The 17,540-nt window shown below is 40.6% G+C and overlaps 1 protein-coding gene across 8 annotated transcripts in view; it reads right to left on the bottom strand.

Annotated features, from left to right (window-relative positions):
• Window positions 1-2,197: 2,197 nt before the first annotated feature.
• RAPGEF4 (Rap guanine nucleotide exchange factor 4) overlaps window positions 2,198-17,540 on the bottom strand; it is a 143,640-nt gene continuing 128,297 nt past the window's right edge. For 5 of the 8 annotated variants that reach the window (XM_060105799.1, XM_060105792.1, XM_060105794.1 and 2 more), the window contains 4 exons: window positions 17,078-17,165; window positions 16,598-16,662; window positions 5,226-5,280; window positions 2,198-2,325 (listed from right to left, as the gene is read on the bottom strand). In XM_060105799.1, coding sequence (XP_059961782.1) covers window positions 2,198-2,325; window positions 5,226-5,280; window positions 16,598-16,662; window positions 17,078-17,165 — 336 coding nt within the window. The remainder of the gene's footprint in view (window positions 2,326-5,225; window positions 5,281-16,597; window positions 16,663-17,077; window positions 17,166-17,540) is intronic. The other 3 variants (XM_060105795.1, XM_060105797.1, XM_060105798.1) reach the window with 1 other exon arrangement.

Here is a 17,540-nt window from a genome sequence, read left to right as displayed (position 1 = left end):
ATTGTGCGTGTTTTGGGAGGAACAGCTTGTGAACTTGTGAGATTTTTTTTTAACATCTTTATTGGAGTATAATTGCTTTACAATGTTGTGTTAGTTTCTGCTGTACAACAAAGTGAATCAGCTATTTGTATATGTATATCCCCATATCCCCTCCCTCCCACCCCTCTTGGTCGTCACAAAGCACCAAGCTGATCACCCCGTGCGATGCAGCTGCTTCCCACTAGCTATTTTACGTTTGGTAGTGTATATATGTCCATGCCACTCTCTCACTTTGTCCCAGCTTACCCTTCCCCCTCCCCGTGTCCTCAAGTCCATTCTCTACTGAACTTGTGAGATTATAGCCTGGAATACACTCTGGAAAATGCTGACATTAAAAAACAGACAAGGGTCCGGAAATTAAATAATTTTGGTAAATTTTTCATCAAATAATATACCAATTGCTTTAATTACTGAGAAATTGTGTAGGACCCCTAACAGGCAGCTCTAAAATCTAGTGCCTCTTCATAGCAGCAGTATTCCTAATAGCTGAAAAGTGGCAACCACCGAAATGTCCATTAATTGATAAATGGGCAAACAACATGTTGTATATCCATATCATGGAATATTATTCAGCCATAAAAAGGAATGGAGTACTGATACCTGCTACAATGTGGATGGACCTTGAAAACATTATGCCAAGTGAAAGAAACCAGACACGAAAGGCTCCATATTATATGATTCCATTTAAACAAAATGTCCGGAATAGGTAAATCCACAGAGACAGAAAGCAGATTAATGGTTTCCAAGGACTGGTGGGAGTTGAAAATGAGGAGTGGCTGCTAATGGGTATGGGTTTTATTTAAGGGATAAGGAGAACATTCTGGAATTATATAGTGATGATGGTTGAACAATCTTATGAATATATTAAAAACCACCAAACTGTACACTTTAAAAAGGTGACTTTTAGAGTATGTGAATTTTATTTCAATTAAAAGAAATCCAGGATCCCATCATACCAAATGGTTATCTCTCCCATATTATAGGAATTGAGAACAACACACCTTTTCTTGTCACAATTATATTTAATGAAGATAGTAGCTGTTATTTACATAAGATATACATACATACAATTCCTACACATTAAATGTAGCCTAATTGTGAAAACAGGAAAAAATGTACTCCAAAATTACATACTAAATAAAATAAATAAAAAGTAATTATTTGGCACAATATCTATCATGTAGCAAATAAATAACTCTATACCATTGATTGAACTATTTACAATCTATTTGAAAGTGCAAAACAATTGCTGAAAATTAAAATATCTGTGATAACATTTAAGTCCAGAAAATATGTGGGTTTTTTGAATCAGTAACAATAATTAGCCAATAGTAAAGGTTTTTTTAATGCCCAGGAAAATAATTTTGAAAAATGTTTTCTGAATATTGTGCTCTTTTGAAGTATCATTTTTTTTTTAATCTTAACGCTAGCAATTTTAAGAACCTTGGAGTTTCTCAGTGGAATTCTTATATATGTACTCCTGATTTGTAAGTTTAAAAAAGTTACATTGTAAACATAAATATTATTCTATATGTCATTCAGAAATTACAGACCAGTCCTCCCTAAATTAATTACATAAGCAGACAGAATGTTTTATAGTAATGTGGTCAGGTACAATTCCTTCAGAGGTAAGACTATGAAGATGGAAGAATATAGTCTCTAATTTGGAGTTACACGGATTCCTCAACACCTTCCAAAAACTCCATGCTCAAATCAAAATGTTGAGTTAGAAATTATGAAACTATACCACCAATGATGCAGCCAAATAAATACCATTTGTAGCACATCTCATCCTGTAAACACTCCTAGAAAAAAATATCAGGAGCTTGATACTTCTCTTGACAATGATATTTCTACCATGCTCTTCATGTTGGTCTTATTTTATGTTTCAGCAAAGAAGATGGCACAACTGGAAATAAAACACGGTGACTACAAAAGGGGGATTCCTAAGCTAGTGTGTGCAAGCTGTATGCAAGTCAAAGAACTTCTTCTTTTGTCATGACGCTGGTAAGCTGAATGCAGCACTGAGATGTCTCAGGATGGGTTTTTGCTTGTTTTATAGAATTCTCTAGTGACAATACAGTCATTACTAGCATACATGGCATTTTTGAAAGATTGTGGACTGGAGGCAAACCGTTGTTCTGAGCACTTTAAATGTCTATGGTCGACGAGGCTCTAATCTGTGTGACATCTGTGATAAAGTTCTCTGGTTGTCAATCACATTTAATTGTCGTACATAACTCCGGACATCCTGATGGTTTTTATTAGCCTGAGCTGCATCAGGATCTGTTGAAAGAGAAAGGAGCAGGATTAGCATTGCATAATATATGCATATAAGATACAGCTTTATTTACTCCAACTTTTTCATTTATCATGAATTCCTGGGTTCCATCAAGACCTTTCAACACGCTATATTCATTGAAATGTTTCTACTTGGATGTTCCATCTCCTCTCTCCCACCCTATTCTTCCCTGGAATCACATATTTTGATCATTTTCCTTTGCATTACATATTGTAAAAAAAAAAAAAAAAAAGGCACCAAATAAAAGTGAAAGCATCGCCTGACAGCCCTGGTTATACATTAAAATTGTTTGCCCTTGCCATCCCACCTGTGTCTCACACTCCCTTTGATCCAGATGAGGACTAATGGCAAAAAGACATAGTTTTCATTAGCTCCTAACAAAAGCACTTAACACCTGGGCTGAACTGAAGCAAGCAAGTGAGACTAGTAAGTCCGACTCCCCTAATTACTTGCATACAATATACGGCATTACTGCATAGATTGTGTGTTCTTAGAGACTGTCCATACTCAGAAAAAAAAAAAAAGAAAAATCAACTCGGGCTGAAGGCATGATTTCTGCCAGACCTTCAATTCTCTGATGCTATTTGTTCTGAAATCCCAATTACCATTCTATTCTCATCCACTTCCCAAAGCACTCGAGCAGCAGAGCTATCTGAAGTTAACCAATTTCCCTAAAACTAGGCTGAAAGAAGAATCAAATGCTCAGATCCCTACACAGGGAATAGACATGAATGAGGAAGGCCACTGGACAGTGGTGAACTGGAAACACAGTTCCCTCCAGAAGTGACTACTCAGCTCTTGCATGCTGATGCCATGTGGGAATCTGCACCCTGAGTTGCCGGATCTTCCTATTTTTCTAGAGAAATGAGGAATCTGGATTTCTTCCCTGGGAATCCTTCCATTTGTGAATGGTGACATTATTTCACAATAAAAGGGAAAAAAAGCTCCGTTTAGATCCAACACCTTGGCCATGGTCCATGGGCGGCCTCTGCCCTGTGGACCCCTGGTGTGGGACACTGGGAGTGGCCAAGCCAGCCTGGACTCTGGACCAGTGTTCTTTCCACCATAGCACACTGCCTTCTGCAGTCCATCTGTTCTCTTTAGATCCACACACCACTCCCAAAGACAATTAGAATGCCATCTGCATGAGGGGCGAAGGGGAGTGCTGCAGGTCTGAACACAGAAAAGCAGAGAAAAGATACAAAGGCCCCCACTCGCTCTAAGAAGAAACTCATCAGTATAATTATCACATATAAGTAATACCACAGTGTTTAATTTCCTCGCTTGTCACTGGCTGTGTACTCTACATTTACAATATACTGTAATTACATTGTACATATTCCCACAATGTTTATGAATCTATTCTTATAGCTTTATCTATAGATTTTTGACTTCAGAGCTAAGCAGCTGTTGTTTACCAGCGGTTACTGATAACTTCAACAATTGCAGTGGAGATTTGTATAGATAAAATTTCCCCCCATGACTCTAGGAGATATAGGAGAATGTAGGATTTACTTCCAAAGAAGTTTATAGAACAAAATATATTCTATCTTGGTTCTTCTCTGGTTCTTGGACCTCATGGACAACCTTCTCAAGGCTTTGAACCCTCTTAGGCACAGAGCATTTGTGTTCAATTTCAGGAGTTTCCTAGAACCCCCTGAAGGGCCATGGATTCTAGGTTATAAACCTTTGTTGTGTAGACTGGCATCACTTATCTATTCTCATACTCACTTGTATAACTGCCTTATGATCGTGTCTTTATACATATAGTAAATCACTAGGCGAAGAGATAGGAGAGACTTTAATTCTGGCAGAATCCACATAAGATCGGTTGATGAGGTGCAAGGCTGCACCTTTTGGAAGGAAGAGAAGGCATAATCATTTGAATCAATTTTTTAAAGATCTTGCTCCCCAAGTCAAGACTAGTTTTCCTAGATTTCCCCCCCTCCACGGGCATTAAAAAATGAATGTTTAGCAGTTCTGGTATCCTGTGTTAGCAGACCCTCGCTTTGGGCCAGTCCTGTGCTACGAAGAGCAAAGATAGCTCTGACGAATAAAACAAGCTTTTAGTCTCTGAGCACTAGGTTTATTGGAGGGGATGGTACTGGTAGCCTCGCAGTCATGTCCATGTCAAACTATCATGTTAAGTTAATGAGCCCAATGACTTCAGTGACTCATACAATGAAGTTATTAGCACAAAACTTTACAGGGGCTACCTTCTCACTCCCAGACCAGCTGGAGGGAGCCAAAGCTCCAGCCCCTACCCGAAGTCCCAGTCCAGAGGAGACAGAAGCACTGGCCTGGCAGGGTGATCTGCTGCGACGATGCAACTCAACTCCCAACAGCTTAAACTTGCCATTTATTGTCAGTGACGGTGTTATATTAAAGCATTGTATTATACCAGTTTTTGTACAGATTTAAGAAAAGCACCTTAATTCACCTAGAAATTCTAGATAATATGAATTCCTGCTATGGGACCTTTTACAAATGTGCTTATAGACATTAATGCCTTCTTGCAACACCCCAAGAGACAATAAATATTATCTTTCCCAGTTTATAAACGACAGAATGAGTCATTACGAGTTGATGTGAGTTTCTCAACATGAAGCAGTGAGTCATAAAGAGAGTTGGTTAGAGTCAGGATTTGTTGGCAATCATGCCTTAGTTGTCTATCCATTCTGGAAAGAGCAGATGGATTCTGTAAGTTCACTCATAAAATAATATTCTTATGGTTATTTTAAATGCAAGGCCCCTATCCCATGGGATTCATGGTCCAAAGTGTCTCTGACACCGTCAAATATTGTTCAGACTTCTAGAATGTCTCAGTAGCCTCACTGAGAAGGACTTAGCCACCAAGATCCATATTGCAGCAGCATTAACTTACTGAAGGGTTGGCTCCTGCAGTATCTCACCGTTCTGGCAGTATTTGCAATCATGCGCTAAAAAGAATAAAAAGAAAAACTGAAATGCAGGTAAACTTAGTGTAGAATCCAAAAAAGAAAACAAGCCATTACTTATTTCAGCAATACCTGGGACCACGAGGAACAGCAGGTTCTGAGATGTGCATTATCTGGAGGCAACTGGTTGACGTATAACCTGTTTAATCACTTGAAAGAGGCACCCACCCCCGCATGCCCCCCTCCCACGCATACAAGGTATTTGTCAGGTGAGGAATACTAGTGGCATAACTCTCCTCTAATTGCTTGTTCCTCAAGACGTAAAAAGCAGGCTGTTGTTCCTGAGAAATGGACCTTACTCCTCAGGACTAGTTTTTACCATCCTTTCTTGAGGTCACTGTGAATTTGCAAGAGAATTTGTAACTATTCTAGATCTGGAGAATGGTTAGCTTGTCAAGTTCCTCACAGTAAACAGGACTCAATAATGAGGTGTTTGATGATATTGATGGAACAATCATAGATATTCTATCGCCACATTTTTCCTATACGCTATGCATTATTAACCTTTCTCATCTTCCAGCAAAAGTGTGTTTTAATGTTCACCTTAATTATGTGATTCCCTCTCTCCTTCCTTCTTCATCCTTCCTGATTATAACACTAACACATGCATATTTTAGAATAATGTTTCAGACAGTAACTTCAGTTATATTTTGGTACATTTCCTTCTAATACTTTAAAAAATACATAAGCATGTTTTTCAAAAAATGGAAGTCATAACATACATGTTTGTTTTGATCTGAATCTTTTCATGTGGCATTATGGCTCTTTTCCATGCCATTTGCATTTTAAAAGCCTTTTTAAATAAGCAGGTATTCAGTCATGTGGATGGATCATAATTTATTTAACCTTTGTTAATTTTGTCATTAAGCGATCTCAATTTCTAAGTTTTGGTTGCCATAAAAACTTATAAGGAAACCTTTTGAACTGCGCTCAACTTAGTTAAAAACAAAAAAAGAAAGAAGGAAAGAAATGAAGGACAAGAAACATAAGGAAAAATATCAGTGAGACTGAAGCACTGTTTCTGAGCCACCATGTACATTTCTTGCTCGTCGTATTTTAAGGGTAACTGTGTAACATCTCAGGACACGGGGGGGCCCCCAGTAACTGTGTAACGTCTCAGGACACGGGGACCCCCAGTCTCTGTGTAACATCTCAGGACACTTTTGCTCTCAAGGTGGTCCGCAGAGATGGTGGATTAATTCTAACACTGGCAGAAAATCTGTTAAGGCTCCAGCCAGGAAAAGAGACTTTCTAATCTCTGAGTGGCTATTTAATTCCAGTCCTTGCTTTTTTCTCTCCTGGAACCTTGGCTTGCCAAAATACAGAAAATGGCTCTGAGAAAACTGATGTAGTGTTAAAAGAAAAAAAAATCAACTTATTTGGCAGGGAAATATTTTCATAGAAGAGTTGGAACTTTACAAATATATACAGGTGAACATTCATAATACCTCACTAAATACTACTGCTCTGAGGCCTCTGGCATGCATGAAGTGACATCTGTCTGCACTGGGTAATTTCTCATACACAAAGAGGCACTTGGAAAAGTTAGAACTTCACTTTCATAAAGGTTCCTGCAAACCAGCACGTCCGTTGATCAGCATGAGAAATATATTACAAATACCTCCAAGAAAATGTAACATACAATGTATAATTAGCCTCTGATATATGGAGCCCTGAAATAAACAGTAATTTTCCTGCTAATTTGCTTTAAGTTGTTTTTTCACTTCTCCAAAGGCTTTGTATCTGAAGGGCACAAGTATATTCCATGTAGAATTATTGTAATTCTTCAGATATTGAATGGAGTGTAATTACTGAAAACCCTGGGAAATGCTGCCAGTATGCCCCTCTGAAGAATAGTAAAACAATTAGCAGGGGTCAGAAACCTCTTCCTATACCATTTTGTAGGGAGTAATTGCTCTGCTTTTTAGTTTTGAAAGCTAAAACATTTCATTCTGACTTTGGTTTTGGACTGCTCTTTACAGCTATACTCTGAGGCTTCATAATTTTTAGCTCATTATGTAGTTTAAAACGTGAGAACAATTGTTTAAATCAGTAATTTCTAGCTCTGGAGTTCATTCTACCTTTCTAAATCTTTGATTAATTTTAACAATGGTTTTAATTTTGACGTATCCCTTTTAATTGTACTCAAAGATAACTTCAGTTTAACTTTGCAATCCAAATTTGGCTTTGCAATGAGGCCCATTCTTTCCCTTTGAGATGGCTGCACAATAATGTAATATGTAGATGCTTAGTAACAGCACCCGGACTCCACTAGCACTGCTGGTCAATGCAGTTACAGAATGCTTTCACAAGGCCAAAGAAGGGTTAACTTGATATTTCTAACCCCACCCTCTTTTGCACCCACTGACACATGCAATATTTAATATGCTGCTAACAGCTACAAGGTGCTTTCCTGGGGCTGCAGAAGGAGACTTCAGAAGGCCCCTTATTCATTTGTCTCCAGGGGGCCTAAGGCCATCAAAGCCTGCCTACAAATAATGGCTCCCCACTGTTTAAAGGCATCAGCAACGAGGAGCTCATCCCTATCCCCCTTTGCTTTTCACCCCACTAATCCTAGTTCTGAGCTCTGGAGCCACAACACATGTGTTTAGTTCCGCTCTAACAGGACAGTTCTTCAAATACTTGAAGACAGCTATCACGGACATCTCTTCACCCCCAAGTCTTTTCTGGTTCAGCCTAAATTTTCCCACTTTCTTCAGCAGTTTCATAAGTTTCAGGTATCTTGTAGATAGTGTCTAGCGTGGTGCCCTACCCTAAGCAAATCACAGAGTGCAGAAGAAACACGATTTTCCTTCCTTGATCTAGATGATGCTACACATCGAAGTCCACGATTTAAAAACCACACTGCTGACATCTGAACTTATAGTGAATTAAACCTCTCAGCCCTCTTCACTGAGCTTCCTTCTCTATAGATGTGCAGATGGTTTCTTGGAGCAAAGTGGAGGATTTTGCATGTATCTCCACTAAGAGCCATCCAGTTAGTCTTTCTATTCTTCTGCAGGCTTAAGCCTCACATGTCATTTCTGACAGCAGATGACTGTTTCTTCATCGCTGTTCCCAGTGAGGGTTGGCAGAAACTAAGGTTAAAAGACATAGGCTTTATTATCCAACTGCCACAGCAGGGATGAAGCCAAAAGTTATACCCTAGGCTTCGTGGAGCTGCCAGAGCACGCTGGCCTGCCTGGAGCAGGCCAGGCAACTTTCCTACCATGCCAGGCCAGTGGGAAAATACCTGATCACTCCAAAGCAGAGCTTCTCATCTTTTTTCTTTTCCCATCCCAGCAAACCTGAGGTTATGGCACACTCCTATTAGTAACTGGCTTGTTAAAACAGTGATTTGTAATTCAGGGGCAAGGTGAGGGGAATGTGTTCCTTTAGAAGGCACCTGAATCAGTGCAGGTGGGCAGTGTGAGCCCCTCTTCACACCTGACTTGACTCTGATACAGCCCCACCTTAGGGTCTTCTCGTCAGCCTGCCCTGGAGGATGCTAGCCAAGAAAGTGGTCCACAGTTAGAATGCCAGGCTTCCCCTTGGGAATCCACATTCCAAATTTCCCACAGCCACCACTTTCCTTGGGACTAATTCAAAGTACAGGTTTTCAGAGCTTATTTGCAAGAATTAATATGTTCATACAGTTTTCCATCTACAGGGCTGAGAGGTGGACCCAACTGAAAGCTGATGAATCTCCCTCTGGACGTGAACTCACACGGGGAAGCTCAGAAAGGAAACATAAGGTAGCAAGAGAAGGCTTCTGTAACTACCCTCAGGTATTTATTTCTTCTTCTTCTTCTTCTTCTTTTTTTCTTCAGTGTTTATGTATTTATTTGGCAGTAATTTCAAACTTCCAGAAAATTTGCAAGAAGAGCCCAGAGAACTCGCATACAACCTGGCGAATGACTCTAAACAAGAACAGCCATTTTAAAGGCACTTCCCAGGCGTTGGGCCTGTCCTATTCGGCAGCTCACCGGGACAGCTGACCACAAATGTGAGAGTCTGATCTGCATGAAGGCATAGACAGCGCATGCCCAATGACACTGTGTCAGGTATTTATTTCTTTATCGAGCTGAAAACAGAGTGACTCAGAAGCAGATGTCCTGCCTGGAGCCTGAGTTGCAGAGTGACCAGCACAAAGATGCTGTCCAGAGAGGGAGTGGCCAGCTGTACGCACTTGAGCCCGGCCCAGGAGAGAGGCCCTGAGGCTGTGGCCCCAAACACAAATCTCCCTCAAGCTCGGATGCAAGTAATTCCTTCTCCTTGAATCCAATGAGGGGTCAGAGGGGGCTCTTCTCAGAGGGGGTCCTCGGGGCCCAGGCCTCCCCATTTACCTTCTGTGGCACCCTCCCCTCAGGGGCAGGCTGGCCACCTTACACCTTCATTCACTACTATCCAGATGGTCGATGACCCACCAGGCCTCCCCAGCCGTCTCTGGCTTTTCTGGCCAGCTCTGTACAGACTCTTGTGCCCCGTCTAAGCTCTCCTGTCCCTGAAGAGGAGTGGACTTTTATGTCTGTTTTTCAAGTTCAGGCCAGCAGGCCCTCCAGGCAACACCACCGTGCACTGTTCCTCTCCCAACCTCCTACGCACAGCCAGCTGCCAGTCGAGCCAGCCTCTTCTTAGGCCACGCCCTCTCTCTGCTCCAAGTCCCTTGAGAAGGTGCTCCCAGATGTCAGGCGTCTTCTAAAGGCCTGCCCTCAGAGGTTTTTGTCTTTCCTTCTGTTGCCCCTTGAGATCTTTGCCCTCCTTGTTCTTAACGTTTGTAAATTGCTTTTTCTTTTCTTCTTTCTGCCCCTACTCATTGGACTCTGCCCCCGTCCATATGCCTATCAAATCTAGGATCTCAGTCAACTACTCCTTGCTTACCATGTGTAAAACCACATTCACACCATTCTGGTTATTTCACTCAGACCCTCATATATTTGGGACAAGAATTTTTTTCCACATGTATATCCAGAAATGTATCTGTCTCTCACCTGCAAAGACTGTGCCCATGACAGCAACCAAATGGAATTAAAGGCAAGGTGAGGACCAGAGATAAAAGATAAAATGGCCCAGGAGCTGAGCCAGTCTTCGCCGTATGTATCCCTGAGGAAGAACCCCAGCCCCTGTTCGGGCCTATGGATCTTTAATATCCAAGAGGTGAGTGACATACAGATACAAGCATGTAACAGGCATGATGCTCATGGTATATTGTACATACGATGGCCATGGGGACATGGCAGCTCAGGTGTCTGTGCAGGCGCTTGCAGAATATTGTACATCTCTGCACGCAGGGAAGGACACTGAAGGACTGACACAATTAGCGCCACAGGGAGGAGGGTGGACAGAATAGTGTCCAGTGAGGAACAGAAAGCTAAGGGAGCCATTTTGCATAAGGTATCGGTAACATAAAATGCTTGGGACATTCTGCTTAGTCAGATTTTCTAATAAAATAGAAAATGTTTTTGGATTAAATCTTTGTTACACAAATTCCTTTATAAATGCTTTAGTGTACTGTCCTATCTCACTAAGTCCAACACCGGAATATAATTGGGTTATTCTTTTACTCAACAAATACTTTTACTCAAGTATTTCTTGCATACTTATGGTATGCCAGACGCCTTTTGGGGTGCTAGAGAAACCAAACGGATAAGATACTTGGTCTAGGACATTTACATTCTAGTGGAGAAGACAGGCAATGAAGAGGCAATAAAGATCATCTTAGAAAGTGAAACCAGCTGTCAAAGCAAGGTTATCTGTTGAGATCCAGCTGTCTGGCAAGGTGTAGATGGTAGAAGAATATTTGAAGGATGGTCAGGGAAGACTACTCGGAGGAGGGACACATGAGCTGAGACCTGAATGATGTGAAAGTGTCAGACTGGTGAAGACTGAAGGAAGACAGTTTTGGGCAAAGGTAACAGCTAGTGCAAAGGCCCTGAGGCAGAAAGGAAAAGAAAGAAGGTTGGTCTCACCAACTTGGACTGAATACAGCGTAGATGAAGTGTGAGATGAGGCTGGATGGGGACTCAGGGTAACAAGTCTGGATTTGATTATATTATATTGTATTTAACATGGTTTTATTTTCCTCTGATACAGGAAGTTACCTCTCTTTGTGTTTTGCTTTTTCACATCTTTTTTTAAATTGAAGTATAGTTGATTTACAATATTGTGTTTGTTTCACGTATACATCAAAGTGATTCGGTTATGCATATATATGTAAATACCTATATTCTTTTTTTCCAACTATAGTTTATTACAAGATATTGAATATAGTTCCCTGTGCTATACAGTAAATCTTTGTTGTTTATCTTTTTTAGTGTGCATCTGTTAATCCCAAACTCCCAATTTATTCCTCCCCCAACCCTGCTTCCCCATTGGTAACCATAAGTTTGTTTTCTATGTCTGTGAGTCTGTTTCTGTTTTGTAAGTAAGTTCATTTGTATCATTTTTTTAGATTCCACATATAAGTGATATCATATGATATTTGTCTTTGTCTGGCTTACTTCACTTAGTATGATAATCTCTAGGTCCATCCATGGCAAATGGCATTAATTTATTCTTTTTTATGGCTGAGTAATATTCTATTATATATATATATATATATATATATATATATATAATATTTTATGTATCTGTATGTACCACATCTGCTTTATCCATTTATCTGTCAGTGGACATTTAGGTTGCCTCCATGTTTTCGCTATTGTAAATAGTGCTGTTATGAACACTGGGGTGCGTGTCTCTCTTCTAATTAGTGTTCATCTTTTCTGGATATATGCCCAGAAGTGGGATTGCTGGATCATATGGTAGCTCTATTAGTTTTTTAAGGAACTCCATACTGTTCTCCATAGTGGTTGTACAAATTTACGTTCCCACCAACAGTGTAGGAGGGCTCCCTCTTTTCCACACCCTCTCCAGCAGTTATTTGTAGACTTTTTGATGAAGGCCATTCTGACCAGTGTGAGGTGGTGTACCTCATTGTAGTTTTGATTTGCATTTCTCTAATAATTAGCAATGTTGAGCATCTTTTCATGTGCTTCTTGGCCATCTGTATGTCTTTCTTGGAGAAACATCTATTTAGGTCTTCTGCCCATGTTTTGATCAGGTTGTTTTTCGGTTATTGAGTTATATGAGTGGTTTGTATATTTTGGAAATTAAGCCCTTGTCGTTTGCATCGTTTGCAAGTATTTTCTCCCATTCCATAAGTTGTCTTTTCATTTTGTTTATGGTTTCCTTTGCTGGGCAAAAGGTTGTAAGTTTGATTATGTCCCATTTGTTTATTTTTGCTATTTCTATTGCCTTGGGAGACTGACCTAAGAAAATATTGCTACGATTTATGTCAGAGAATGTTTTGCCTATGTTCTCTTCTAGGAATTTTATGGTGTCATGCCTTATATTTAAGTCTTTAAGCCATTTTGAATTTACTTTTCTGTATGGTGTGAGGGAGTGTTCTAACTTCATTGATCTATATGTGGCTGCCCCACTTTCCAAACACAACTTGCTGTAGAGGCTGTCTTTTCTCTATTTTGACATCTCTTTTATTACTGTTTTGAACTAGTTTATACCCTTTATTGATTTTTAATACTTCATGTGTTTATGTTTTATTTTCTTAATTGCATATAATCTCCTAAAAGCCCAGGACTACTTTTTGGATTCCTTTATGTTTCCTAGCAAAACTCTTTGCCTAGACACTCTACACATATTTAATTGCTTTGAAAAAACATACCCTTTGGAAAATCTGCATTTAGCCCAGTTCATGTGTTCTATATAAAGAAGTAAACTTTCAAAGTCCTTTGGTAGATTTCTATTGTGTTGGAAAGGTCTGGGAATTGGGTGGATTTGAACACTTAAAGATTTTTATTTGGAGATTCTTTTTTCCATAGCTTGATATAAGTCCAGTGCTCTAACTGTGAATCTTGTAATGTTATTGATGATAGAAGACAAATTGTTGCTAATAATGTAACAGCATGATTAGTGATACAGAAATATAAGGGTTCAAAACATTTCTCTTCCTTTATGAATTAGCTTCTATTACTGTTTCCAGAAGTATAGAAGTTTGCCTTAGGCTTCTCTTTCCAAATAAAATGACTATCTTAAAATAACATTCATAAATAAATCCACCTAAATATGGGTGTGTCTGAAATAGAACCAACCTCCTAATACAGCAGTAACTGTGGCTATCAGCATGCTTCATGCAGCCTGGGGTAGTGGCAGCCGGCCAGCATATTATCCTCTGATCCATTGCTAGTCTACTTCCTAAATGTTATAAATATTCATGTGTGCCATAGAAAGCTACAAAGGGCTTTATTCAAACATTTTTTTGAATATTCCTTTATGTTCCCCCCAAAGGAAAGAATGTCTGCTTTTTTTTTTTTTTTTGGCATAAGGATCAGAGTGTGAATTCTCTTTTGTTCATACTCATAAATCCTGAAAACCAATATGCAACAAATTCTCTAATCCTCATTTCATACCTCAAGGGTGAAGAGGTTCAAAATAAAAATACTTAGGGTTGGCATGGTAGTTCACTGTGACTGTGCAATGTTGCCACCAAGAAAAGACATTTGTGTTCCCGACTACCCTGGTGACTTCTGCCCCTGGCAGGGGCTCCCTCAGGGGATACAGCCTACCAGCCCCACAAAGGCTGCCAGCTCTGCTTACCACCTTGGTGAGCATGATGAATGACTGGGAAGCTGCAGGACATGAACCTGAAAAGGGAGACAGACACATCCTTCCCCAGGAATGCAGTAATAACACCAGCCACTAGTGGGAGTTGTAAGTGGTGGTAGTATGGGGGCAGGGGTGGGCTAGTTTATGGGGAGAAAAGGTTGGAAAGTTGGCAACAAGTGCCAGGTGGTCTAAGCCCAGTTTAAAGAACATAATCAAATCTTTTTGAAATTCCAGTTCATTTTTCAGTAACACCTAACTCATGGAAGGGTAACTGTAAAATCCAACTTTCTCATGGTATGATTTATCAAGTGAAGTAAAATTGATCACTGCTGGAGCAGAGAACTTAACAGTATTCTTTCAGTATCCTGTCTCTCCTTTTCTTTCATAGTGATAGAACCCCCTAATTTTGAGTGGGGCACATAGATACCCAAAATAAGGACTACATATTCTAACTTTCTTTTCATGGGACTAAGTTTCTTCTGGCCAATAACATGTGAGCCAAGGGGTGAGTGAGATTCCAGGTCACATCCTTACATGGAAGAAGCAGGTCTTCACGTTTTTCCTTTTCCCTACCCTCTAGCTGAAATGTGTGTGGGGGGGTGGTCCACCATCTTGGACCATGTGGATGGTGAAATGGCAAGACAGGAGAAGGCTGGACCCTGACTGCTTCCTGGAGCAGAGATTCCATACTTGGACATTTAAGTGTGAAAGGAATAGACTTATCTTGCTTAAGCCATGGCTAACTTAGGTTTCCACTGTTGCAGCTGAACTGCTGTCTGAGCTCTACAGTTGCTTTCAATCGAAAGTGGACTTTCTCAGAGCAGGATGTGAAGGACCTCTCTCCTCACTGACAGGAATGTCAGAATCCACTGCTGTGGGCACAAAGTACAGAAACAGGGAAGGGGAACTCCCTTAACATCCACTGAATACGATCTTGACTCTTCCTTCCCAGGCTACGGATGAGACATGCCAAGACCTAAAAACCCAGGTAAAACAGCTTTCATCCTCCTTGACAGATAGTTCTGCTGTTCTTGTTTCTTCTGTTAACTTTAACAATCAAAAGTTCTAAAGCTCAGTCAACTCTTTAGGAAACTCTGACTTCTACGCCTCTGTGCACATGCATATTTTACAGTCAGATGGTTGGCTTAGCCACCCCTTGGTCTGTATTTCTGCCTAAGTGATCCGGAAGGTTCTTTACCTATTTGCTAAATCATTTCTGGACAACAAGTTTTCTTTTGAGAAATCAGGGAAATATGTTTAATTCTCCATACTAATAAGTGAGCAAAGAATGTTTTTACTTTGATCATAGAATGATTAAACCAACACAGTAATAGTGATGTTCCTACCCTACCCTTGGTGTGCAGGGTAGAGGAGAAGACTGCTGAAGAAATATTTGCCCTCTAGTACAGGGTGTCTGTGAGGAGTGTGGACTCATGTGGTATTTCCTAAGAAGTTTAAGACACGGGACATAGTGCTCAGCACTTGCTGCAGTTCTTTACCAGGCTGGGCTTTGCAATATGCTCACCCCCAAAGTTGAATGGTATGATCCTTACAGGATGACTGGGGGATGTTTCGAATTCTGGAGTCACACATAGTAGCTGGATTTTGGGAAACAATTAGAACAGTTTTCTGATAAGAATGCTTACAACGCTGTATGGCTTACAGGAAGCCTTAAATACTCTGGACCCACCAATAATCCCCAGGGGTAGATGGTGTGACCACAATCCCCATTTTCTGTTGGGGAAATTGACCCACAGAGAACTTAAGGGACAGCTACAAAGTGATGAAGCTGAGAACTGACCCTCGTGTCTCCTGAACTCCGAGCTCTGAGCTTTTCCTGTAGCGCCACGTCCATCACTGCAAAGCGAACCCCGGGCACATTCTCACCCACACAGAGATAACACCCTACCACCCCATCCATGCGGGCTGCAGCCAAAGGATTTAGAAGACAATGGAGCATTCTGTGAACATGCACTATGTCGCTAAAGAAAGGCTTTGGCAAGACCTGCCTTATTGCTTCACAGAAGGTAAGAAAAGAAACTGCAAAGTAACTAATGCTTTTTTGTTGGGGGGGGAAGGCTGGAAAATAGTGACTATGTGCCAGTTCCACACAACTGTTAACTTAAAAAAATTTGGTTTTGGTTATGAAGATTTTCATGTTCCCACTCTTGGGTGAACTTTACTGGAATAAGCAATACACACTCAGATGACTACTGTATAATAAAGATCCTCTGTAGAGTTGCCTTTTACCTACATGCACTAAAGTCAGCCTCAGCAGATAAACATTTCAAAGGCATCCTGGGGCAGTCTAGCTCCACAAACCTTACAACAAAACAACAACATGGAAGTCACTCTGGAACATTCGTGCATTTTAGCAACAGGCAGCTAAGGACGAAGCACACGGCATAAAAGCTAGCCGCTGCTGTGAGCCGCGGCACAAATACTATTCAATTTCACAAAAGAGAACTGACAGACTAAAAGATGTAGCCAATTTGAACTGAATATTTCACAGCTCCTTTATGTGTAACTAGCTTTTTAACATGGCAGCATATAGAGAAATTACTTCCTTTATTAGTACAAATGCAAATTTTATTTTTAAAAAACATCATGGTTAAGGTTATAATACCATACGTACCATTTTTTCAAAGTTTACTAGATTGTCAATGAATGTCTTGTTCCCCTCATGAGTAAATGTCATATCTGCAAAGAAATAAAAGTCACATTCGAATCACTAACAGAAATATGTCATACTAAGAAAACAGAATAGCACCATTAGATTATGCTGGAGGATTTGCATGACACTGCAGTTGAAAAAAGCCGATAATAGTTCCTTTTATGTTAGGTGTTTACGTTTCTAAAGCACTTTCCCCGAGCTTGGTAAAATTTCCAAACTAACCCTCTGTTGCACTATCAAGTCTTTCAAACCATGCACAGATCCCTGCTCCTCCAATAATCCTTCCAACCCTTTCAGAAAAGTCAGGGCTGAGAGGAGATGATGAGGAAGGTGGAAAGATGGGCTCATTCTTCCCAAGGAGGTCAATCTGATTAGGCCCCTGTTCATTTTCTTCCCCGCACACTCACCACTGACTCGGCCTGTGCATTTCCTTGGAATTACCTTTAATGAGCAAAGGCATGAAGGGGATGAGAGGAGGGTCCAGCTTGGCTACCGTCAGCCTGTAGGCCCTGTGGTTTCTTGAAGGATCCTTTAGAGAAACAAAGAGATCCTGGTTAATGACTAGTGACACGTGCACCACCCCCTCTACCTCCCAACACACCCGGCCTTGTCATCTCCCAGTCGGGGGAGTTTTGAATCAAGTGTAGCTACAAAAGAGAGGTGGCTTTAGTAAAACAAATTGATTTTTGTTTTAAAACAACTTCCGGTATCACATGAAAATAATTTACTTTTTGTTTCCATTTTTCGTGGAAAGGGAGATATGCCTCTAGGGATCCAGGGGAGAGATTCCCGTTGAGAGCCCATAGGAAAGGTAAAACAACCCCCCCAGCTGCGCGATTCCCCTTCTCCTGAAGCACAGCCTCCTGCCTGGGAGCCCAGCTCGCCCTCCTACCTGCCTTGCGTA

The sequence above is a fragment of the Mesoplodon densirostris genome, chromosome 8 (genome assembly GCF_025265405.1).
Source record: "Mesoplodon densirostris isolate mMesDen1 chromosome 8, mMesDen1 primary haplotype, whole genome shotgun sequence".
NCBI classification, from domain to species: domain Eukaryota; kingdom Metazoa; phylum Chordata; class Mammalia; order Artiodactyla; family Ziphiidae; genus Mesoplodon; species Mesoplodon densirostris.
Note: the sequence above shows the minus strand (reverse complement) of the source record. Positions and strands in the feature narration are given on the sequence as shown.